General features: G+C 41.8%; 1 protein-coding gene across 23 annotated transcripts in view; it reads right to left on the reverse strand.

The window, feature by feature from the left end:
• Positions 1-24,838, reverse strand: part of kif1aa (kinesin family member 1Aa) — a 48,486-nt gene that overhangs the window by 22,427 nt on the left and 1,221 nt on the right. For 12 of the 23 annotated variants that reach the window (XM_075484876.1, XM_075484875.1, XM_075484874.1 and 9 more), the window contains exons 2-15: positions 23,876-24,044; positions 8,119-8,192; positions 7,820-8,002; positions 7,657-7,722; positions 7,377-7,555; positions 6,779-6,890; positions 6,432-6,509; positions 6,227-6,292; positions 6,115-6,132; positions 5,938-6,016; positions 5,751-5,829; positions 5,325-5,467; positions 3,557-3,595; positions 366-568 (exon numbers count right to left, since the gene is read on the reverse strand). In XM_075484876.1, coding sequence (XP_075340991.1) covers positions 366-568; positions 3,557-3,595; positions 5,325-5,467; positions 5,751-5,829; positions 5,938-6,016; positions 6,115-6,132; positions 6,227-6,292; positions 6,432-6,509; positions 6,779-6,890; positions 7,377-7,555; positions 7,657-7,722; positions 7,820-8,002; positions 8,119-8,192; positions 23,876-23,981 — 1,425 coding nt within the window. In that variant the 5' untranslated portion in view covers positions 23,982-24,044. The remainder of the gene's footprint in view (positions 1-365; positions 569-3,556; positions 3,596-5,324; positions 5,468-5,750; positions 5,830-5,937; positions 6,017-6,114; positions 6,133-6,226; positions 6,293-6,431; positions 6,510-6,778; positions 6,891-7,376; positions 7,556-7,656; positions 7,723-7,819; positions 8,003-8,118; positions 8,193-23,875; positions 24,045-24,838) is intronic. The other 11 variants (XM_075484877.1, XM_075484883.1, XM_075484882.1 and 8 more) reach the window with 2 other exon arrangements.

A 24,838-nucleotide genomic window follows, 5' to 3' on the forward strand; every position in this document is an offset into this window, starting at 1 on the left:
AATCCTAATAGGCACACAATTGCACTGGGTGACGTGTTCTTTCCTTAAGATAAACTTCATTTTAGGGGTTTAGGGTGCTGACCTTAAACTTCATCTTAGGGATTTACTGTATATCATAAGTTAGAATAAATGTTGTGAACATGAGGTTCAGAAAGTAAAACACTTTTAAGAGGCCAGTTTGGTCATATTCATATAATTTGATTTGTCAGTAATCAGAAAAAAAAAAGAAATCACATACTGCCAAATGGTTTGTTATGGAAAATAAGATTTATTTGCATGTAATCAAACTACATGCAACTTTCCCAAGGTTTGCTTAAGGTTTAATTTTGAGTTTTTAAACTGGCTGCATGTTATTCAGTGCTTACCTTCAGCCTCTCAATAGCCTCCTCGCTGCCTGGACTGAACATGATGCGGTCATGTAGACTGGCAATAGAGCCGGCACGGCTGGACAAAGCTGAGAGGGATGGAGAGGGACTCATCCCCGTCATGGCATTGGTCACTGTGGAGAGATCATCCCTTTGATTCACATCTTGGCCTTTATTGTTATTGTTCTTGTAATCGGACATGTCTGTCAGGGTGGGACGAGGCATGGGGAGTGGACCGGAATGGGGTTGGGGTAATCAATAATAGAAAGCAAAAGAACAAAGAAATGCAGAAAGAAAAGGACAAGAAGAGAGGGGAGAATAAAGATATGTGGCTTCAAACACAACTAACTGACAGAGAGAAATTTGAACGACTTGTACAAAAGCGATGGCAGCACCAGCAGAAAGCAGTGCAGAAAAGATCAACTTAAATGATGCAACCAAGGGGCCATCCAGCCACATCAAGGCTCAAAGAAAATGTGTCTACTACACAAAACGTCAAGCAGAGCATCATATGCAGAATTATTCAAAAACAAGAAAATGTATCCCATCTCAATGTATTCAGATAGATTTTCTTGATTGTTACAAGAATGTTTTTTGTCCTACATTTCCCTCTCAAGCATCTTTAAGAAAAAAAACCAAAGTAATCCGTTATGGAAAACCAAATATATAGGTATTCTGCGCAGAGACATATGGTCGTAACTCATTTACAGTAAGGTCATATTTTCTGCTGAATACATTAGAAAACACCTTCTTAGATCTGGTCATTCTCATGGCAGATGAGTTAGTGTGGTCAGGATTTAAATGTTCCTTCAAGGGTGAATATCTGGACAAACATGATTCATTAAACCTCAATATATAAAAAGGAATAGAAAAGTCCCTGCCCTGTCCAGAAAAAAATGGTAGTTAATGGCGAGTTAATCTGCTGAACGGAACTAGAAGACCTAATCAAGTATTCAGTGTCTGTTGGGAAAAGGTGATGGAGGACTCAGTCCAAAGTGACTTAAATTTCTACCTCAGAGACAGCTTTGCTCATATTACAGAGGAGGTAGGGAAGATAGAGCCCATAGATACCCGTAGAGGTTGTTGGTGCCTGTGATGGCAGCAACCCAAGGACTCACTGGTGGCCAGTAGAGATGAGGAAGGCTGCCAGGTAAAAGAGGGGGCCTGGTTAGCCTGGGGAGTTATAGACTCTCTGCAAAAAAGATTGTTGAATCTGTTGTTATTGCAGCAAGATCTGTGGCTTGGGAGATGTTTGAAGTTCTATCTGCTGGCTACTAATTATCTATGAAAATGGCTCAGCAGCACAGGAGGGGAAAGACAGGCACCATCCAAACTCTTTTCAGCAAAGAGAAATGGTGAGTGTCACCTTTTAGGGTATCACCCTCCCCAGCCTCCCAGTATATGTTATACCAGCATACTGGGGGGTTGTTTAGACCGATAGTCCAGCCTCAGATAAAGGAGGAACAATGCAGGTTTCATCAGAGTCTGGGGTACAGTATAGAGCTTTTTGCTTTCCCACAGATTATCAAGGAACCCGACACTTTGCTAATCCGGCCTGTAAGTGTTTTGTGGTTTTGTGGTAGAAATGGGTCCTGGCTACCCAAGGAATTCTCAGCAAGGTACTTCAGAGGTATGGTGTACCAGGGCCACTTCTGCATGCTGTTGAGTCCTTGTACACTAAGAGTGAGAGCTGTGTTTACATGTTCAGCATTCAGTCTCACCTGCTCGGTGTGGGAACAGAACATTTCCAGGTTTAGTTAATTTTCCTGTTTATTTTCAATGACAGGATTTCTCACCCATATAAAGATGGCAACCTCCCTGCAGATATAAGGGGAGTATATCTCAAAAGAAGGAATGTAAAGTACGATTAAGTCTTGAAGGATTGTGAGACCAACCAACCTAACCTGGCAGAAACTCACACACAAGTTTGGGAAGTTTTTTTACATGCCCCTGTGGTTGTTATTGGAAATGTTTTATTTGTAATTTTCTATATATTCAAACAATACACAAAATAGTTTTCATATTGTTTGAGCTGTTTAGTTTAGTGTCTTTAGTGGCTTTGTTGTGCTCATAAATTATACAGCATGAAGAACATCGACTATGCATCTGTTGCTATGTCAACAGAAAGCAACATGTTGGCAAGTTTATCACACCCATCCATCTGGAGAGCCATTAGCCTGCCAAGAAGGATCACATAATATCGCTAAAGTTGTGTATTATGTAAACAGTGTAAAAAGTCATGGCATAAAATGAGATGACAACTTTAAAGATCCAGTATTACACAAATGACGTTGCTCACTCTCAATGGAACTACATCATATTCATTGCTTTGCCATCAGTTGCCAACTGAAGAAAATAAAGCCAGACATACGCTACCAGGGGAATGGGAAGCTGTCGCTTCGACAGCAGGGAAATGAATGACTGGGATGATCTGTATCTTTATCATTGTGGTACATATGTTTCCATACCGTATTGCTCTGCTTTGATGATTCATGAGAAATTAAGCTCTGTCCCTTTAATGCCACATCTATGAAGCCAAACTTATCTCTACAGCACCATTACATATTACAAGTCCCATAAGTAAATTTATAAAAAAAGCCAGAGAGACAAGGCTTGAACTGACATTAAACACATGCTATTCATATTAAAACGGGCTACTTTGCTGTCATTAAAAAAAAAAAAAAAATCAGTCTGGTCAACACATAGGCTACGGCTACACGGAAACGAAACAAGGTTTTTTTTTAAAACGGGTACGAAAATTCTTGCAACCACACAGCAACGCTGCTGTAAAGACTCAGGTCCAGACGAAAACGGATGAAAACGATGAAACGATGCAGTACACACGCCACTGTGTCACGCCACGCTGTGAGACAATAGAGAAGTCTCACAGCGTCAACGTTTGACTGACGCAAAAACGTTTTCGCTGTAATAATGGAAACGAAACAACCTCGTTTTCAAACTTTCCCACTCTGGAACCCATTCTCAAAAACTATCGTTTTGGGGTAGTGGGAACGCCGGCTCCGTGTGGCCGCGACAGCGAAACGATAAGAAAAAGTATCGTTTACAGTGAAAAACGTTTTCGTGTAGCCGCAGCCATAATTGTATGGTAGTGCTGCAGAGAACACTGACAAGCTACAGCAAGCACCCATGATATCAAGCGGCAGAGCAAAAGCAATAACCAGAAAACACACATTTCAAACCCTCTATATCAGCGCCAGTTGCTCGATATGCTGGGAGGAGAGAAGACAAAGAGTGACAGAGAGAAGGATAGAGAAGAAATGGCACAACACTTTTAGATAACATGTTTGTGAATTTAAAAGTTGACTTGTCATTTTGTGAGAAGATTAAGCACAGCAGTCAAAATAATATGCTCTCAGAATATGATACATATAGTCCTGAAATTCTGATTATGATCATATCTTTCTCTGGCAAATTAACTGTTCATGGTTTCACCCACAACGTCATTAAAAAAAGTACATTACTCTGATTAATTTCAAATGTGTTTTCAGATCAAATATGAAACAGTTTAATCTTGTGCAAAGGTACACCTTTGGAACAAAAGTTGGATCCTGTTGTAATCATTTCCTGCTATGAATGGATCTTTGACCAGGGCTGTTTGATTCCTATAATTGTGACCAGTCAGCTTCAGAGAGCAGCTGGGTCATACTGTCTTTGCTTTTTCAGATTAACCTGAGAGAAAATGTGGCACAACCAGAGGTGGGTAGAGTAGCCAAAAAATTGTACTCAAGTAAAAGTACTGTTACTTCAGAATAATATGATTCAAGTAAAAGTAAAAAGTAATCATCCAAATAATTAGTAAGAGTAAAAAAGTGCTTGGTGAAAGAACTACTGTTGAGAAACGTCTGATTTATTTGTTAACACAAGCATTCAATCAGACAGACAAAAATACAAAATAATCATCTTTAGGCAAATTAGAGTTCATCCGATTGATAAAATAAATTAAAATGAATTAATTAATTACAAAATAGCTTACATTAAAATAATGCAGGTAAATTCAAGTACTTCAATAAAAAAATAAGAGACTTAGGAAATGTTTAAAACATAGGCAACCCATATGTAACCTAAAAAACAAACATTCATCTATCCATGGGGGAAAAAAAACGAATTTAGGAAACTTACCGCTACATGTTTCCTCAAGTTAGATGTTGAGTTTTTGAATGCTGAAATGTCCGTTTGTTTTGGTTGGTTTTGGTTTGTAAGGTAAACATGCTTTCAGTATGAGGCCTCGTCTGTGTCTTCATTTCCGACCGTTGATTCTGACATTTTTCGTCTATTTGTCTTTTGTTAGCTACGACTGTAAATTGAAAGCTAACCCGTCTCGCCGCTGAGATTGAGTATGGTCACGTGACGAGACTGCACGGCTACGTTTGATTGGTGAAACACAGTCACGTGGTAGAGCCTTTGGCGGAAATCTCTCTCTCTGTCAAAATAAAACATTAAAATGAGGCGTACGCAGGGGGATAAAAATAACGACGCGTAGAATACCAAAGAGGTAAGAAGAAAAGTAACGAGCTCATTGTAGCCTAATGTAGCGGAGTAAGAGTACAGTTTCTTCTTCACAAATCTACTCAAGTAAAAGTAAAAAGTATAGTGTTTTAAAACTACTCCTAGAAGTATAATTTTTTCAAAAAGATACTCAAGTAAATGTAACGAAGTAAATGTAACTCGTTACTACCCACCTCTGGGCACAACCAGAGGCTGTTGCATGACTAAATGAACGTGAAGACAGAAGTAGAGGCTTAAAAGCAACCATATCTGTTTGTTTCCATTCTCGTTACTATTTTGTTGCCCTGATCCTTAATTTGCTTTGTGCTCTTTCAGAACATATCTCAACAGAAACTATGTATGTGATGAAAGAGAGTAGTGAAGGGAGCTAACTAGCTTAGAGAAAATGTGAAGGATTAAAATGTATTTGATCTACAAAGAACAGTCCCTTACTCTCAATTATGTCACCCAGGCCCTGGGCATAGAGGAGATCTTTCAGGCGAGACACTTCTTCCTTCAGCTCGCGCACCAGTCGGTTGTTGGGATCCTCGTTGATGACAGCATTGCAGCGAATCTGTTTGGCTCGGTCAGCGTACCTGAGGATACAAAAGCAAGACAGAGCATGCTCACTCAAGTGAGGGAGGAAACGACAAGACACACACGTATAATTCCCCTGACATCACACATCCAGGACGCTGCCACCTGATAGTGCAGCTGCTACTCATGAAGGTGTTTGAAGTGTGAAAATTATGTAAAACGCTCAGGAAAATGTGCATTATGCAACACTTGGGTTCACTGGTGCCAGTGGCTTTCAAAGCCATGTGCATCAGCTGTGTGGGAGGATAATCTGTAGCAGAAGATGAGCTGTGTGCTCTCTACCTGAGTGTACTGAGGGTCTCATCGTAGTTGATGTCAGCTGCACTCAGGGCAGCAACCATTGCAGTCCGAGAATTCCCCCCTGACACAATGCAGAAAAGAAATAGATTGGATTGCTTAGGGCTCAAGTTGTGGCAAATTCATGGATTATTACTAAACAACAGCCTCTTAACAAATAAAGTATTAATACCCAAATTTTCTCTCAGTAGCCAAGTCAAAACCGAATCTCTATATGGGATGAAGCTTTCCACTTTCTTCTTCTTTTTATTCTGTGTAAAACAGAAACGCACAATTAAAGTTTACATATATGTTCATTTAAAGATAAGGGAAATAGTAAATGGGGAAAAAATAATTTTTTGACAATTACCTTGTTTGGCCCAGAATCCTAAAATTAAACAAACAACAGAATGAAAGTGTTTAATTTACACAAAATGTACTTATTCTTAGTAAGTATAACAAAGAGAAATATTAACACACACCACTTCTGCCAAAGCAGAGATGACTTTTCCCAGTGTAGTAAGAGATTTGTTGATGTTTGCTCCTTCCTGTTATGAGCAGCACGATACCAAAGGAAACAGAGAAATGTACTGCTTCAATATAGATTTAGCCGTAGCAATTGTTTCCCATTCAAGCAAGTAAATGTGATTTTAAATTTGTACTTTAAATTTCTGAAAGGAAATTAACCTTAAGCCTGGTTCCTTTGGCTCCAGTAGAGTCTGCCCTCTCGCTGCCAGCCAAATCCACCAAACTTATTTTGCTGACCTGCAACAGTCCAAGAAATAAATACGCCGATAAATAAAATCCATCACAAGAGCTGCCGACAAAAAATCTATAGGCCTTCATGTTCATTCCAGAGACTTGTTTCATTTCTATAACATTCACAATATGACATTATCATTATGACCTTCAAGCAGTCATTAAATTCCACTTAACATCAAGATTTATATCAGTCATCGGTCAACATTTAAATAAGCAAAGGCAACAGCTCAATGTTAAATAAATTCAGTTAGGATGTGAGAAACATCTGCTACCTTTTCAGAGGTGTTGTCAGTCTCTGCATCGTGGCGTTTCTGAGTGAATATGATGTTAAATACAGCATGCGAGCGACTGCTTGTCTCGTTCATGTTGGTGGCAGCCACAGTCCTGTACAAAGAGCAGTGTTTCGTCAGTTCGTATGTCCCCGCTTCAGTTTCACAGAGACGTTTTCAAGTCCATGTTTCTAACAAACGCATTCATGAAACAGCATTCAAGAGGTTTAATAGGTCAAATATAATTAATGATATGATATACGAAGAGCTTCAGTAACAATCTGAATGTATTGTATGCAAATGCCACATTTTGATTTTTGTTTTTTAATAGAAGTCTATAACTCTAATGACACTGAATCAAACTCAATATGAAACTAAATTTTATTTCTCCAAACCCAAATTCTTAGTTTATGAGGTAGGCCATAAAACTAAAGGTTTTACAGGTTGGTAAAGTAGTATTTCATGTCGTAATAGTATCATTAAGAATGAACTACATAGAAAATAATGGGGGCTTCCCTTTACTTAGTCATATTATTCAATTTTTCCATGACTCTCACACACTTGACAATGATATGACTGCATAAATGGATGGCTCCATAACCTGGCCTTGTTGCCAGAGTCCATCAGGTCCTGGATATCGTTGTAAGAGGTGACTGCTAGCTTGGACAGGTCCTCCACATAAGGCCCCATCAGGGGATGCTCTCGCACACGAAGGTTTCCTTTGTTTTTGGGGTTCAGCAAGTCCCGCACGCGTTCACAGTAGATCTCCATGTAGCTGACCTGTTTAAATACATATTCCGCTTAAACATTTATAAGTAGTGGCAAGTTTACATCTGCTGTACAAACAGAAGACGCAGATAGAAGAGGCTACCCACTCTTACCTCTACAGAATAAGACATGCTGTTGTCTGTATTATCACTGATCTTTGTGAAAAGATCTTCACACAACTGGAAGGAAAAAAATAATATTATTTCCAAAATTGCAAGAAATCCTTTCTTTAAATTTACAATCAACACTCGTCAAGAAACCATTCTATTAATCTACCAGTGGGATGATTCCTTGCTGATCCTTGACATCCTGTTTCCCCATCATTGTGTAGGACTTGCCAGCGCCTGTCTGACCGTAAGCAAAGATGCAGACGTTGTAGCCTTCAAAGGCGTGAAGCAACATTTCCTCTCCAATGTCTTTGTACACTCGCATCTGAGAGGCAAAATTGACATCCTCGGGCTGTGGACAGAGATCATTAATGTAAACCTGGCAAACAACACAACATAAACATTGCACTGTAATGCAAATATGTGAGCATGTTTTGGTAGAGCTACAGGGGGTACAGAATGAGTTACCGTGGTGTGCGACCAGTAGGAGTAATCAAAGTTGAAGCTCTTGTTGTCTTTGGCCTGCTTGGGATTGATGATGGCTGAGAGATAGGACAAGGAAACACAGGTCAGAGGGAGGGTGAACGGCGTCCATGTGAAACTGTATCTCATCTGGGCCGGTTCAAAGCTGTGCTAACAGACCTGGAGAGGCCTGAGTCGCCTCTTCTTTTGTGTACTAATTATTATCTTTGGCATTTAAAAAGGTAAAAAAAAAATCCCTAAAAGAAAACTTTTATTTGAAACCTCTAGATGTTTTTTTGAAAGTTAACAATGAAAAGAATTTCTTGAGGTTCAAGTGTAAGCCTTAGTCTGACATGTATGCACTGCATTCAATAAGGTTCTTTCTGTGTATTAAAAATTGATAATTGATGCAAATACAAAGTAATTGCCATTTAAACTACCAACAATGGTATGTCACTTTTGATAAGAAAATGAATCATTTGTAAAACAAAAGAAAAATATTTGCTTATATACAATTACAAATGTGAATCATCCTGCCCTGAAACAACAGAGATATTCATTACTGACAGCTGACGAGCTGTCACATATTTTCTCAGTGACTAAGAAATGGCCTTCACACTGAAACAAGATTGAAGGTCTTCAGCATTTCCCTGCATGTAGTCCCACAAGGCCGTTACAGTCATCACAAAGCAGAATACTAAATAGTTTAAGCATAAGATAATCAATTTCACTTTTCTCACTTCCAACTCAGAAGGTAATTTTGTTACCTGCAAAGTCTCGCTAGCCATTTTAAGACAGCTCAGACTCTGCTCATCCTTCAGCAGCTAAAGCTTGCTGCACATGGTAAGGGTCAGTTGTTCTTTGTTAGTCTTTCCCATTTTCATTTTTAACTATTCATTCTTCCTTCATGACAGCTAAAGTGTTGTTGTGTTCTATTGTTTAACTAATAATGTTCTATTCTGGCAGATTTACGTCTTTTGGATGAGCAACGAGGACTCATGGAAATCTAGTTAAAATATGACGTTTGATCAAATCATAACCCACTAATGTTTGAAGTAACTTCACATTAGATATGTCTACATCCGTCTCCTTTTCCAAATTAAATTTAGGCACATAATGATGGGGGATGCACTAACTGTTAGTTTTGTCTTTCTGATTGTGCTGTAGAGCTCTCTGGCGCTCACATGCAGCTGCTTAAGCGTCTTTGTGATGAAGAAAAGATGCAAATAGAATTTTTTCATCTGGAAAGATGTTTACACTTAAAACACTATTATACAATAAGTACATGTATTGATATGCAAAAAAATATGATCCAACAACAGACAACTGAGCATGATGAAAACCGACTGTATGTCTCTTTAAGTGATGGGATAATATTGTTTACCATTTTATGATTACCACAAAGCAATTTACTGTGTCAACAAAGAGGAGTATAAGATACAAAAAGCATAATAACTGTTTTCTGCAAATGTGGAAGAATCTGCATTTCTTGGCGTTTCTTGCTGTTAGAGATGAAGGCTGAGACAAAGACTTTGCACCTGTACAGGAAGAATTCAATTAACTGAGCGACATCCCGCACACTGAAATCAAGCGTTGTTGTAACAGGCTCATACAACATGTAGTCTTGTGAGTAAACGTGGTGATGCCATTGCTGAAAAAGATTCCACCGTGCTCCCAGAGCTCCAGACCATTTTCTCTGCTAATTCACATGTGGTCGATAATAGAGGAAGAGGCCTTGGGCTAAGTACAATCACGAGTACAAACTATGATTTCCTCTCTACACTGCTCTGTCTCCAAGCTATGAAATATAGGCCAGTATGGTAAATATGGTCTTACATTTCAGGCCCATTCTTCACCAAGACAAAAAGATAAAGTTTTACTCATTGGCCAAGACATGTGCAGGCAGTCTGGAAGAAGGCAAGACATTTAATATTTTCTCTTCATTCCTCCATTTCATGTTTAACCAACGAGTGCACTATACAACTGCTGCTAACCACAGAAGTCTGTACAGTAATGTGACGTGACATCATCATTAGAAATTCTAGTTAAATGTATATATCTGCTTAAAACAGGATGAGCAGCCAGCATCAATTAAACATTATTTATTAATCACTCCACTCATCACAGACAGATCAGGGATGCTGCTGTGTTCACCCTTGTTATCAGTAATGATGCTGACCATTATAAAGCTAGATTGTCTGGATAAATCAAGAGGCTTTTCACCTCTAATAACTAACAACTGTCCAAACTAAATATAGTTTCTGGTCAGCAGTGAAAGAGTATATTACAGGTGAAAGATGCAAAAATAAAGCAACATCTGACTATTGTCCAGAAGCTCTCTGCAGTGTGGCATCCTCTCAGTGCTTACTCATCTTTGATCGTGCTTTGATTAGGTTAAGATGATCCCCCACTCCTACTAAAGCAGAAAACAAAAGCATCTTGCACTCAGATAAGGTGATTACCTTATGGCGCTTTTCCTATTGCGTGTTTCCACTAGCACGCAGTACCTGCAACCGGGTAGATTTTCCATATCACCTCAGCCCTGGTTCCAAGCGGGCCGAAGCGTTACTAAAACGTGACGTCAGCCGACTGCCTTCCACTGATTGGCCGATGAGTGTCGTCACTTTTCAATACTGTTTTGTCTGGCGGCCAGGAGTCTTCTCTGGCTCTCTTCTCTTGCCTTCTGTGCGACAAAAAGCCACAGGGTGAGCAGCAACACGATCGCTTGATGTCCTCCATGCTATCCTCCTCATATGTTGTTGTTGTTGTTGTTCTGGTCGCGCAGCCGTGTTACGACGACCCCGCCCACGTCGAGGAGGCACGAAGTGATACTCGGTTGTAAATGGAAACACAACCAAACCGAGCCGTATCGAGCCGTGCCGAGCTAGTGGAAATGCGCCATTAGAGTGGCAGTGATTCATGGCATATACAAAGGTTACTGTGAAACACAGGTCAAAGCTGCCACTAATCTCTACTAGACAACCGTTTTTGCATCACTTTAAGCACACAGAGCACATCTCCCATCTTCATCGTATTCCCTATTACTATCTGTCTCCTAGTTTTACAATGGGAATGTTTTTCAATTGGTAAGTGTTGAGTTTATAGATTATGCCAGGTCTGGAAGTCGTGCCACAGAGGGAAAAAACAATTAAAAGCCCCATTGAGATAAAAAAAAAAAGAGAACAAAACATTATGTATGCTAGCCGCCGCGAACCCACAGACAGATTATCCATTACAAATGCTGAACATACTTTTTGTCAGATTCAGTACATTTTACCACACGATCTGTATGTGTGTATCCATGTGTCTAAATATATTACCACTTTGTCATTTCCTTAAAACTCTTGCTTAATCTTAATGAAAAATGCCATGAGGTTAAGGAAAACAGGGGAGTTTATAAAGACCCTCACACTGAGCTGTGTGTACTCGTCGTTGTAGTGAAACTACAGCTCCTTTACAGAGGCTATAGCTTATTTTATTAATTCTAAGACAGAATATAAATTATTACTCTTTCACTAAGGTTTAAAGTTTAAGAAAAGGAAAGACAAAGCCACAGAAGAGAGATTTATTGTTGCTAGTCACTAACACTCATCCTCTGTTCTCATAATTTTTTTACACAAATTACAAATATTATTCTGAATAGATGAAAATAGGGTGGGAAGTGTGTTGATGACATAATCTCTGATGGACTAGTGACCCATCCAGGTGCACCCCACCTCCACTTGTTAAAATTGGCTTTGTTCTTAGACATTATGAATTCATATTCTGTATTTTACTAAATAATCTATGTTCCTAGTTTGTACTTTTCCACTGCTCATATAAACGCAATGTATGTCCAAGACTTCAAGGTGACATTTCGGCACTAAATAACTGGGTCAGATAAAGCATCTGGGAAAGCAGATGCACGCTTAAAGCAACATTCACACACACACACATTGTTTGGCTTATCCAAAGAACATGACGAAGACGGTGTCGAACCTGCTCATGTCCAATTATACCCACTGACAGCGACTGGAGGAGAGCCACGTAGATAATACATTCAGCAGCAGCAGCTGTTTACAGCTTTTAAGATGAAATTCTGAGTTTACAAAGCACAGAGGGAAGACAAGATGCACTTCAGCATGAAATGCCAGTAAAGACAATGTTTATGAAGTCAATATTTGTACTTAAATTGAAGCAGTATGACAGAACTGTCATAGATGTCCAAGATATCATCCAAGATATCATCCAAGATGGCGCCGCGGACGGCTGCCTCGGTGTGTTGGTGCGCTTTGTTTTGTTTTGCACTTTAATTCTGTTTTTTGCAATGGTACCCGGAGCTCCTTCACCAGAGAAGAGCTCATGAACATCAGGGTAACATCACCAGAGGATTTATTCCCGACTTTTCTTCTCCCTACATTGGAAATTTTGGACATACTGGTCAAAGGTGTGCTCATCTTTGCTCGCGCAGTGAAACGCCGGAGGAGAGGAAAACGTGCCGGTGCGCTTGTGTGTCTTCGCCAGCGTGGATATTTCTTTCAAATGTGCGTTCACTGTCCAACAAACTGGATGAACTACAACTGCTGTTGGGAAAAAACAGGGACCTTTCTTTATCTGCTGTTTTGTGCTTCACGGAGACTTGGCTGTGTGGATTAATACCGGACTCTGCGCTGCAGCTAGCAGGCTTCCAACTCCACAGAGCGGATGGAGACACAGAACTCTCCGGCAAAGCTAAAGGTGGAGGAATCTGTTTTTACACAAACCTGTAGTGAGGACATCAAGGAAGTGGACCAGTGAGGCTGTGGAGGATCTCCAGGCACGTTTGGACTCTACTGACTGGGATGTGTTCAGGACTGCTACCAACTGTCTGGATGAATACACAGAGGCTGTGACATCATACATCAGCCTCTGTGAGGACTGCTGTGTTCCATCACGCACCAGGGTGAGTTACAACAACGACAAACCCTGGTTCACAGCCAAACTTAGGCTACGGCTACACGAAAACGAAACAAGGTTTTTATTGAAAACGGGTACGAAAATTATTGCGACCACACGGGGAAGCTTCTGTGTCCTCATGGAAACGATGAAAACGATGCAGTACACACGAAACACCTCTAGGTGCGCTGTAAGCCACCCCCACCGGTTACACCAGAACAATAGAAGAAGCAATGCGCATGCGTGTACGCCCCTACTTCTACCAGCACGAAGCTCACGTTGTTCCTTCAACAACGCCGCTGTAGTTAGCAGTGTCTGCAGCAGTGCTGCTATCAATGTTGTGGGGTCCACGATGATCGCTGTCTGTCCTTGTTGTGTTGTCTTCTTCTTCCGGATTTTGAATGGAAGCCGCTTTTTGTTCTGGTCACTGACGTATGTGTATACGTCACTAGCGTTAGCCATGTGGCTGTGACGCAGATGTAAACAAATCCGTTTTCGCTGTAACAATGGAAACGAAACGAGGCCGTTCTCAGATCTTCCCACTCTGGAACCCGTTCTCAAAAACTATCGTTTTGGGGTAGTGGGAACGCCGGCTCCGTGTGGCCGCGACAGCCAAACGATAAGGAAAAGTATCGTTTACAGTGAAAAACGTTTTCGTGTAGCCGTAGCCTTAGAAGGTTAAGGTTGGATAAGGAAGAGGCCTTCAGGAGTGGGGACAAAGACAGATTCAAAGAGGAGAAATACAAGTTTAGCAAGGCGTTGAAAGAGGCTAAACGACTGTACTCTGAGAGGCTCCAACACCAGTTCTCAGCCAACGACTCTGCGTCTGTCTGGAAAGGGCTCAGGCAGATCACCAACTACAAGCCAAAAGCACCCCACTCCATAAACGACCAACGCTTAGCCAACGACCTGAACGAGTTCTACTGCCGCTTTGACAAACAAAGGGACAGTCCTGCAACCATCCCCCACGACACCTCTCAACTCTTCAGTGGATCACCTCCACCTCAGTGACGACTCTTTCCATCCATGAGAGAGAAATCAACAAACTCTTCAGGAGACAGAACCCCCGGAAAGCTGCTGGTGCAGTGTTCACAGACATTTTCAACACCTCACTGGAGACATGTCATGTGCCAACCTGCTTCAAGACCTCAACTATAGCCGCTTTCGGACAGACCGTTCTAAGAACGCAGTTATCAGAACTGTCCTACTCGAATTTCGTTCTGATAACTGTCCTTCTGTTTCAGTCTGCATTCGCACATGAGTCGGGACCCGGTCGGGACTGATGCGCCGCGCGCAGCCGTCTGTGTCAGTGACGTGTTAGCTGTTAGCCGTTTAGCGCCACATTCAACAACAAAACAAAACCCGTAAAAGTATGGAGAGAAGAAAAAACACCACAAAGAAGCTAATATGGAGAGCGGGGAGGCCACCGTGTTCATGGTCTGCATGATGGTGATATTAATCATGGACGATCACATCAGGCGTCTAATATCGAGGCTGGAAGAGCACACAGAGAGTCAGGAGATACTTTTTCATTTCATGAAGGAAGAAAGGACAGCAGAGCGCTGCAGACAAATGAGATCAGTGTAAGTTTAACTTATTAAACACCCACCGGTTGTGTCTGTGACTTATGAGTAAACATTTCAGCCGTGACAACATGACATGGGGCGTAGCTACCGACCACCAAACACCTACGTCAGATGCGTTCTATAGAACCATGAAAAGACCCGACCTCGGAGAAGGAGCTAAATAGTTATAGGAACTGAGGGAGATAGCCCCGAGTTCCTGTATGTCCGAACACGGGAGAAAACGGCCCCGCGGATTAAAAGGTTATTAGAACTGCCAAAGGTTCCTACAGTCCGAAAGCGGCTTATCATTCCTGTTCCCAAGAAGCCACGAACCACAGGACTTAATGACTTCAGACCCGTCGCCCTGACCTCTGCGCCTTGTGCTTTCACACCTGAAACAGATCACCGACCCCCTCCTGGACCCCTTACAGTTTGCCTACAGAGCCAATGTTCTAGAATGCGCCGCTGAGGGTGGCAGCACGTTGGAGTAGCTCTGTACCTCACATTGAGATTTTCTTTTTTTTTCTAAATTTCATTCCTGTTTTTTCTTGGAAGAAATTGCATTTTTTGGACAACTGTTCCTTCCTGCCTTGGATGCTGTGCAGCTGGATTGATTTTTCCCAATACTTTTGTATATTTTGCTCTTTTGTTATGATGCATAACCATAGCAACAGGGTGGTTTACAACAGGGAGCAGCTGATTAACATTGGAAAAGCAGAAATAATTCGACAACTGAAGCCAGAAATCCCACTGGAATTGAAAAGGATGCAGAGCAGGAGCAAAGAGGAGAGAAAGAAAGAAGAAGTTCAAACCATCTCTGCCATCCGTCATCATGGGCAATGTAAGATCGTTAGCTAACAAGTTGGATGAACTTCTAGCCTTGACAAGGACTCAGCAAGAATATCGGGAATGTATCATTATGTGTTTTACTGAGACATGGCTGCAGGATCATATCCCCGACTCCAGCGTCTCTCTGCCGGGCTTCCTGACTGTACGAGCAGATCGAGATTTAAAGAGTAGCAGGAAAAGGAAAGGGGGTGGATTGGCAGTGCTTGTCAACAACAGATGGTGTCACCCAGGACATGTTACTGTGAAGAGTCGTCTCTGCAGTCCTGACATTGAACTATTGGCAGTAAGTTTTCGTCCATATTATTTGCCAAGAGAGTTCACCAGTGTTGTTTTGGTGGCTGTTTACATTCCACCTTCAGCTGTTACCGACACTGCATGTGATGTCATCAGTTCCATTGTTGCTAAGATACAGACACAACACCCCAATTCTTTTGTGGCAATATCTGGTGATTTTAATCATGCCTCACTCTCTGCTACACTGACAACTTTTCAACAGTTTGTCAGCTGCTCTACCAGAGAAAACAAGACATTGGATTTGTTTTACACAAATGTCAAGGATTCATACATTTCCAAATCAAGACCTCCCCTGGGTAATAGGGGTGTCACGGTGTGAAATTTTCGGCTCACGGTTATTGTGACCAAAATTACCACGGTTTACGATATTATCTCGGTAATTTTTTTTTTTTTAGTGTTAACATTAAGGTGACCAGGTACCGATCCGAAGACCTCGAACAACAACGTTGTCTTACATTGCGCAATCATTTATAATACACGTGGTGTAATAAACACAGGAACAGTGCATTTGAAAGCTTAGACCATGAAGAATACATTTAGCACTACTTTACAATAAAACTTCAGATTTGCTCAACAATACCTTTTTCCCATGTCTTTTCCTGTAGGCCTACATAGTGTAAAAAATGACTTTCTGTACAGTAACATAACTGACTCAACATTGCCGTGTGTTATGTTCCATTTCACCGTCTTGTGGCGAAAGAAAGTTAGGATAACTGACAGTACTTCTCGCTTTTGCATTGGCAATTAAACCCGCGGGAACATTTAGCGAACGTTCCATGAGCGAGTAAGCAAGAAGCCAGTACTGTATGAGAACTAAGCTGTTTAGCGCCTTAGAATGGCGTTTAGTAGTGCACTAGCTACCAACGAATAGAGCATGGCACCGCAGTAGGATGCATTTTAAAATGCTAGCAGTGGGCGTGCTTCGACACTGACATTTAATATCAAGGTTTAACATTATAGACAATCGGGTATATCGTTGCATTTTCCCTTGACCCAAAGTCAGAAGTAACTTAATCATTAATGTGTTTCACTGCACTATTTTCACTGTCTCATGGCATATCAAAGTTTAGCTATTCAACTTAGCTTAGAATGGCGTTTAGCGCCCATCTAAGAATGGTGAACACACTAGAGCAGGTGCATTGCTAATGTAATGTAAATGATTATTATCACGATTTAACATTATTGACAGTCGGATATAATTGTTACATTTCCCCTTTACCCAAAGGCAAAAGTTATTTCGAGCATTTCAGCTAAAACTATGTGTTAATATAACAAATATACCTTGCACTGGCTGTGCAGCTGCGGGTGATGGTCTCGTAGGTGAGTGATCAAATTGGATGTGTTGCTCCCTTTCGCGGATACCTTCCGCCGGCATGTCCTACACACGGGGGCACCGTCCTCCACCAGTTGCCCCTCAGAGTTTTTGAAATATCCAAAGTAGGACCACACTTCCGATTTTGTGCGCTTAGAAGGTGGAAAAATGGTACCATCGCGGCTTCCTTCTTCTGCTGCCATGCTTAAAGTGAGAGAGTGTGAGAAAAGAACCTCGGACTAGTGGCGCCCGCAAACGTTCGAAAGTGTCACGTGTGCGGTGTAGAGCTCTAGTAACGCACCTAGATAACATTATGTTTCGAAATGCAAAGTATTTAGCGCAGTAACAGTGTAATACAGTGTAACCGTGGGAGTATTAGGGAAATGAAAGCTCTCCCGGTGTAACGGTGTGCGGTAAGGTAACCCACCGAGATAACACCGTGTTTTGAAATTCAGAAGGTTATCTCACCGTCAAAATATTTTAGCGCGGTTACCGTGTACACCGGTAACCGTGACAGCCCTACTGGGTAAATCAGATCACAACCTTGTTTTTCTCTGTTCAGCATATAAACCCCTTGTCCAGAGACTACCTGTCACAAAAAGGACTGTTAGAAAGTGGTCACAGGAAGCTGAAGAAGCCTTACAAGGTTGTTTTGATGCAACCGATTGGATTTCTCTTTGTAAGCCACATGGAGAGGACATTAATGCCATGACTGAGTATGTGACTGACTATATAAACTTCTGTGTGGACAACACCATCCCCACCAGAACAGTGAGATGCTTCCCTAATAACAAACCCTGGATCACCAGTGAGCTAAAGGAACTATTGAACAAGAAAAAAAAAAGAGCCTTTAGGGAGCGAGACAGGGAGTTACTGAGGAGTATACAGAAGCAGCTCAAAGTCAAGATCAGAGAGAGCAAGAAGGTGTATAGAAAGAAGCTTGAGAGTAAACTGCAGAGGAACAATATCAGAGATGTGTGGTCAGGAATGAAGAAGATCACAGGCCTCAAGCAGAGGGAGGATCGGATGGATGGAAGTCTGGACAGAGCAAATGAGCTGAACACATTCTTCAACAGGTTCAGTTCAGGAACAAGCTCACCATCCTCCCCTCCTGTTCCCAGCCAAAGAGACATCCCACCCTCCTCTGACCCACAGCTTTCCTGTAACATCTCCACCTACACCTCAGTCATGGATTCTTCTGCTTCCACTAGTTTGTCTTCAACCAAATCAAGAGATGCTGCTGTCCCCTTTGCCTCCCCCTCCCACTTTTCTGTTTCTAGAAGTCAGGTGAAGAGGCAGTTGGAGAGACTGAACCGGAACAAGGCTGCAGGTCCAGATGGTGTCAGCCCCCGAGTCCTGAAGGCCTGTGCAGAGCAGCTCTGTGGGATTCTGCAACACCTTTTCAACCTTAGCTTGACCCAAGAGAAGGTACCACTGTTGTGGAAGACATCCTGTCTGGTTCCGGTACCAAAGAAAACTCACCCTTCAGTCATCAATGACTACAGACCTGTTGCCCTGACATCCCACATCATGAAGGTCCTGGAGAGACTCCTGTTGACCCACCTGTGTAAGCAAACCAGCACATATCAGGACCCCCTGCAGTTTGCTTATCGCCATGGAGTTGGAGTTGAAGACGCTATCATACACCTGCTTCAACAAACCCACTGTCATCTGGACAAAGCAGGCAGCACTGTGAGGATCATGTTCTTTGATTTCTCCAGTGCATTTAACACAATTCAGCCTGATTTGCTTCGTCTTAAACTCCAGAAGACTCAGGTGGAGGCCTCAACAATCACCTGGATTAATGACTACCTGACAAACAGACCACAGTTTGTCAGACTGAAGAATTGTGTGTCTAACCAGGTGATCAGCAGCACAGGAGCACCACAGGGGACTGTACTCTCACCATTCCTATTCACTCTGTACACTTCAGACTTCCAGTACAAGTCAGACTCCTGTCATCTACAGAAATATTCAGATGACTCTGCAGTTGTCGGGTGTATCAGAGATGGACAAGAAGCTGAGTACAGAGAGCTGGTGGACCGCTTTGTGGCATGGTGTGGCAACAATCATCTCATCTTGAATGTTAACAAAACAAAGGAGATGATTGTAGATTTCAGGAGAAACAGGGTCAGATCAAACCCTGTTTCCATCATGGGAGAAGAAGTGGAGGTGGTTGAGGAATATAAATACCTTGGTGTTCATCTGGACAACAGACTGGACTGGAGACACAACAGTGAAGCCATCTACAAGAAAGGACAGAGCAGACTGTACCTCTTGAGGAAGCTAAGGTCCTTCAAGGTTTGCAACAAGATGTTGCAGATCTTCTACAAGTCTGTTGTTGAGAGCGCCATTTCCTCTTGCGTCATCTGTTGGGGCAGCAGCATCAGAACCAGGGACCTAAAAAGACTCAACAACCTGATAAGGAAGGCTGGTTGTGTTCTGGGGACGACTGTGGAACCTCTGGAGACAATAATGCAAAGAAGGATTTTGCATAAAATCAAGAGAATTATGGACAACCCTGAACATCCTCTCCATGAGACTGTTATCGGAAAACAGAGTCTCTTCAGTCAAAGGCTTCTTCAGTTTGGATGCAAAACGGACCGCTACAGGAAATCTTTCCTGCCCACAGCCATCAGCATCTATAATAACTCCTTGATTTAATTGAGTTACATCAACATTTAATTTCCCTCTGGGATAAATAAAGTATTTTTGAATTGAATTGAATTTGAACAGATCTGTAGACGATGCAGTCAACTTGGCCCTCCACTACATCTTCCAGCACCTGAACTCCGCAGGTACCTACGCCAGGATCCTGTTTGTGGATTTTAGCTCTGCTTTTAATACAATCATCACGGCTCTGCTTCAGGAGAAGCTCTCCCAGCTGAGTGTGCCCGACTCCACCTGCAGGTGGATTACAGACTTCCTGTCTGACAGGAAGCAGCACGTGAAGCTGGGAAAACACGTCTCCGACTCACAGCTCATCAGCACCTGTTCCAGAGCTGTGTTCTTTCTCCTCTGCTCTTCTCCCTGTACACCAACAGCTGCACCTCCAGTCACCAGTCCGTCAAGCTCCTGAAGTTCGCGGACGACACCGCTCTCATCGGACTTATCTCTTATGGCGACGAGTCCGCCTACAGGTGGGAGGCTGACCATCTGGCAACCTGGTGCAGGGAGAACAACCTGGAGCTCAACATTCTAAAGACAGTGGAGATGGTTTTGGACTTCAGGAAGAACTCAGCGTCACCTACCCCCATCACCCTCTGTGACTCCACAGTGTCAATTCTGCTTCCTGGGAACTATCATCTCCCAGGACCTCAAGTGGGAGCTGAACATCAGCTTCCTCATCAAGAAAGCCCAGCAGAGGATGTACTTCCTGCGGCAGCTGAAGAAATTCAACCTGCCAAGGACAATGATGGTGCACTTCTACTCCTCCATCATTGAGTCCATCCTCACCTCTTCCATCACCATCTGGTACGCTGCTGCCACCGCAAAAGACAAGGGCAGACTGCAGCGTGTCATTCGGTCTGCAGAGAAGGTGATTGGCTGCAATCTTACATGTCTCCAGGACCTGTACACCTCCAGGACTCTGAGGCGGACAGGGAAGATTGTGGCTGATCCCTTGCACCCCAGTCACAAACTTTTCAGACACTCCCATCTGGCAGGAGGCTGCGGTCCATCAGGACCAAAACCTCCCGCCACAAGAACAGTTTCTTTCCATCCGCTACAAGCCTTATCAACAAGGCCCGGAGCCCCCCATAACACTGACTCTCTCCCTCTCCCCTTCCAGACCTACAAGCTACATTAACGTAGCATCTTCAAACCTTCTGCGTTACATTAACGCATAGACTATAGTCTATATTGTTTATATATCTAGATTCTGTATATATATATATATATATATATATATATATATATATATATATATATAACTTAAAATGCTGTTTAGTTATGAACACTGTCAGTCATTGCGTGTCAAACTATGTACATTTGCCAAAATAGTGTCATATGTAATCTCTAATGGTATGCAGTCCACAGGTTAGATTTGTGATATATTGACAACTTTACTGCAGCAAAATAAATCCCAATCTTACCACCAAGAATTTGCATCATCTAGTGCTCTAAAGAGCGAGCCATTATTCCTTCAGGTCTGTCGCTTGCATCTTAATTAATTTCAGTGTGAGAGGGAAGATCTGTCAAACAACAAGATTACTGCCATTCTCTTACTTTGTGGGAACTGCGCTATTGACCCACACGAGTGTCAGAGAGCACAAAGCCGAGAAAGAGAGACACACAAAAACTCCAGAACTCCTTCTTTTTTCCTTTCTTCAGCCAAGACTACCAAAGGACAAGGGGACATTTATACCCTGCTTATGTGCCCCCTCCAAACAGTGCAACCAATGGGCTTTTTCATGACATCAGCTTGCTCATATCCTCCGCTCACATCCAGAGGTATGGACTTGGTTTGGAAGAGGACAATCTGCTCTGCTGAATGAACTACTGTAACACTGAGCACATCTTTGTGAGTCTAAACAACATTAAGTCCACTATTAATGCTGATACGATGTTAAATTCAGTTTTTTTTCTAAGTGATGAACATGGAAGTTTCTCATTCGTGTTTTAGAGATAAAGCCCAACTCGGTTCATTAAGTACTACAATTTCCATGATAGTTATGACTGTGTAAATTGCAGTTGTACCAATCAGAAGAAAATGTATTTGCAGTTGCAGTTCTGTAATATTTTGATACCTCTATGAGTTAAATATTAAATAATAATGGATTTTAATGTGAACCACTAATCGGTAAAAAACTTAACTTAGATATGATGAGTGATTCAACCTGCATATATCCAAGGACATTTCATTACATGCATTCAATAGATTACAGTTGGACTACAGCCTGTCTGATCTAAGTGGACACTGAAGGAGGAGACATTGCTGACAGCAAACACTAAAACTGTTAACTTCATATAGACAGAAGAGGAAGTCAAGGAAGTTGCATCATTATTACTATGGGGGTCAAAATCGTAAAAACTATCATGCAAACACTGTTCATATTGAGCATGTGGTCAGAAACATCAAAAACTGCAAACAAAATCTCAAACAAAAATAGGACGACTGAACCTGGTCACCCCCGACACGAGCAGGGAGGAGGGAGATGGCTAAATTAGGCCAAACGGTAAATATTTTAGGAACTCTCATTCATTATTGACAAATGGCTTTACCTGGCTAAGCAGACTACATATCGAGTATCTTTCCAGTCTCATTGCCCGAGTTCTTTAAAATCTATGGAATGTGGGGCTCTCTGAACTAATTTGCCCTCTTTAAAAGATGGAATAGTAAAAAACAAATACAGTAGGTTTAGAAAGTGAAAAAAATATGTTTCATCCAAATGTTCATTGCCATTGTCATATTTACAACATTAGATTATGCTTTAGCAGCTGATTTAAGTAGTAAGATTCATCAAAAAATGTTGAATAAAAATACTTTTTTTAAAATCCGGTTTACACCACAACAGGCTAATCTCTAATTAAATGTCTGATCAAATTCGTTGGAGATTATGTCACCTGTGCTGTGATGTTCAAAAGATTACAGTTTGATTAACTGTTGTATTTCTCCTTGTGTTTAGTGACAACACGTGAAGCCTGCAGGAACTACTGAAGATAGTCATTTTGTCTCAGATAAATTAAAAACTGGCTTCCACTGAAATCCTGGATAATAGTTATGCTCATATCATGCGTCTTGGCATCGACCTTGCTTGTGTTCCACAGATTTGCAGAGTCACTCCAAGTCCTACGCAGGGGTAATTTATCTTCTGTTAATCGCTTCACTGACAGAGTGAGGAACAGTACAGCTGGAGGAGCTTGAACTCATACCTTCTGGTAGGAGAAGGATCCTCCAGCTAAAGCTGACATCTGGCTGTGGGGTGCAATGTTCTGCAGGGGAAACCCATATCCTCGCATTCACCTGGATGTTACTTTGCCACTTGTCACGGACATTAATATTTTTGCAGACCATACACAACCACCTACAAGGTAACGCCACACCACTAAAGCGGCAGCCTCAACCTGCTGGCAGTGGGCCCAAAAAAAGCTGCATAGGAAGGACTCCCTGGATACTACTTTGATGACATCCAAGGGCACCTGTGGGATTCAAACCCAATCTACAAAGACTCCACCCCACAACCTGCGAGGCCCAAAATATTTATCATATTTATAATATTAAGTCCCAGTAACAGACACTTCAGGACACACTCAAATTTTATTTGTCTGTGCCAAGACTGGTCAGAGCAATTTTGTACTGCATTAAAGTAATACTATGTAAGATTTCTACCTTAAAATAACAGTTTGAAAAAAATTGTGCGGCTAGAATGAGTTTTAATATTACGATTGGCCTGTCTCCTATGCCCTTCGGGGGTCTGAGTTGGAATAACTGCGCTATGTAACTTTGCTGGACCGACCCGGGAGCTGAGCGGAAGTACTTCGACTTGCTTTCTGGTACACCTACCGCAAAAACAAATAGACCCCTCTCACGCTCCCAGGTATAAGGCTAAGCTAGCGCAACATTGTCAGTACGATCATCATGGCAGAGGCACCGAAGAAACAGAAGAAGACGTTGACTGATGAAGCAAGGAAGAGAAAGAGATTTAAGACAGTGTCTTAACCGTACATTACCTCCAAGCCTGTAGGGGGAGCTCCATAATGGGCTTTTTGAGAGTTACATAGTATTGCTTTAAGAGCATATTAATGTCATATCTGATTAGTGATTATTGTTTGCAAAAGTAGCCCAACACTGTCATCTTGATTAAAAAGACATGGCAGGAATACTTACTGGTGGTGTTTCCAGACATCTGGATGATGCATTTACTTTCTTTTCCGATCTCTCTTGAATTGAAGGGGCGGACCCGCACCGCCACCTTCACAGAGGCCCCTGCCATGGTGCTGTCTTCTTAGCACCTTTGGTGCCTTCTATAAAGCCCAGAAGAGGGGCCTGACGGTCTCTAAAAGGGTAGAGAAATTGATGCCTCATTAATAAATACTACAGCAATGTTATTTTTTTTTCAGCATGCATCAGTATATAATATGTAACTCATACCTCAGCACGTGTTATTTCATGTCATGTTATATCATGTAACATAACTGCTGTCTAATTTTTACATTTAAAAAAAAGAGAAAGGCAGTATATCAGAACTTGTAGCTGATTTGATCAGGACAATAGAGGAGGGTAGGGCTGTGTGGCTGTAACATGAAAAGGCCATGCATGGTCAGCTGCAGCCAAGGGACAAATAATAATAAAGCTGGCCGTAACAAAAGAAGTGCAGCAGCAGCTAAATGTCAGGATATTTCTCTCGATGAGAATGGCACTGAAACCACCCACAAATCCAGGGTCTGGCTCCATTCAACAGCCCGGTCTCATGAATAGCTCAAAACTTGTCATGCCGTCTCCTAAAAGACCAAAAATTAACATTAAATCACTGTGTGATCGTAATTTGTGGTGTCATTGTGGGTGTATCAAGAACAACTGTGACTCATCATTATATCAAAATCTATAAATGTTTTAATTTAAGCCAAACAGTGATCAATTCCAGACATTTTAGCTGTCACTGCTGCTGACTCAGGTCTAATGATCTAATGCAGCATATCGGTATAAGAATATTCATTTATTTAATTAAATCATAGCTCAAGCTTTCAAAAAATGTTTGATTTTGAGTTGGCACCCAGAGTATCAGTTTGTGACTGGTCATCATGTAAATTTGCTGTGTCACCCTGCTTTCCAGAACATCTTCTACAGCTG

Source organism: Odontesthes bonariensis, chromosome 15, assembly GCF_027942865.1.
Source record: "Odontesthes bonariensis isolate fOdoBon6 chromosome 15, fOdoBon6.hap1, whole genome shotgun sequence".
Classification (NCBI taxonomy): domain Eukaryota; kingdom Metazoa; phylum Chordata; class Actinopteri; order Atheriniformes; family Atherinopsidae; genus Odontesthes; species Odontesthes bonariensis.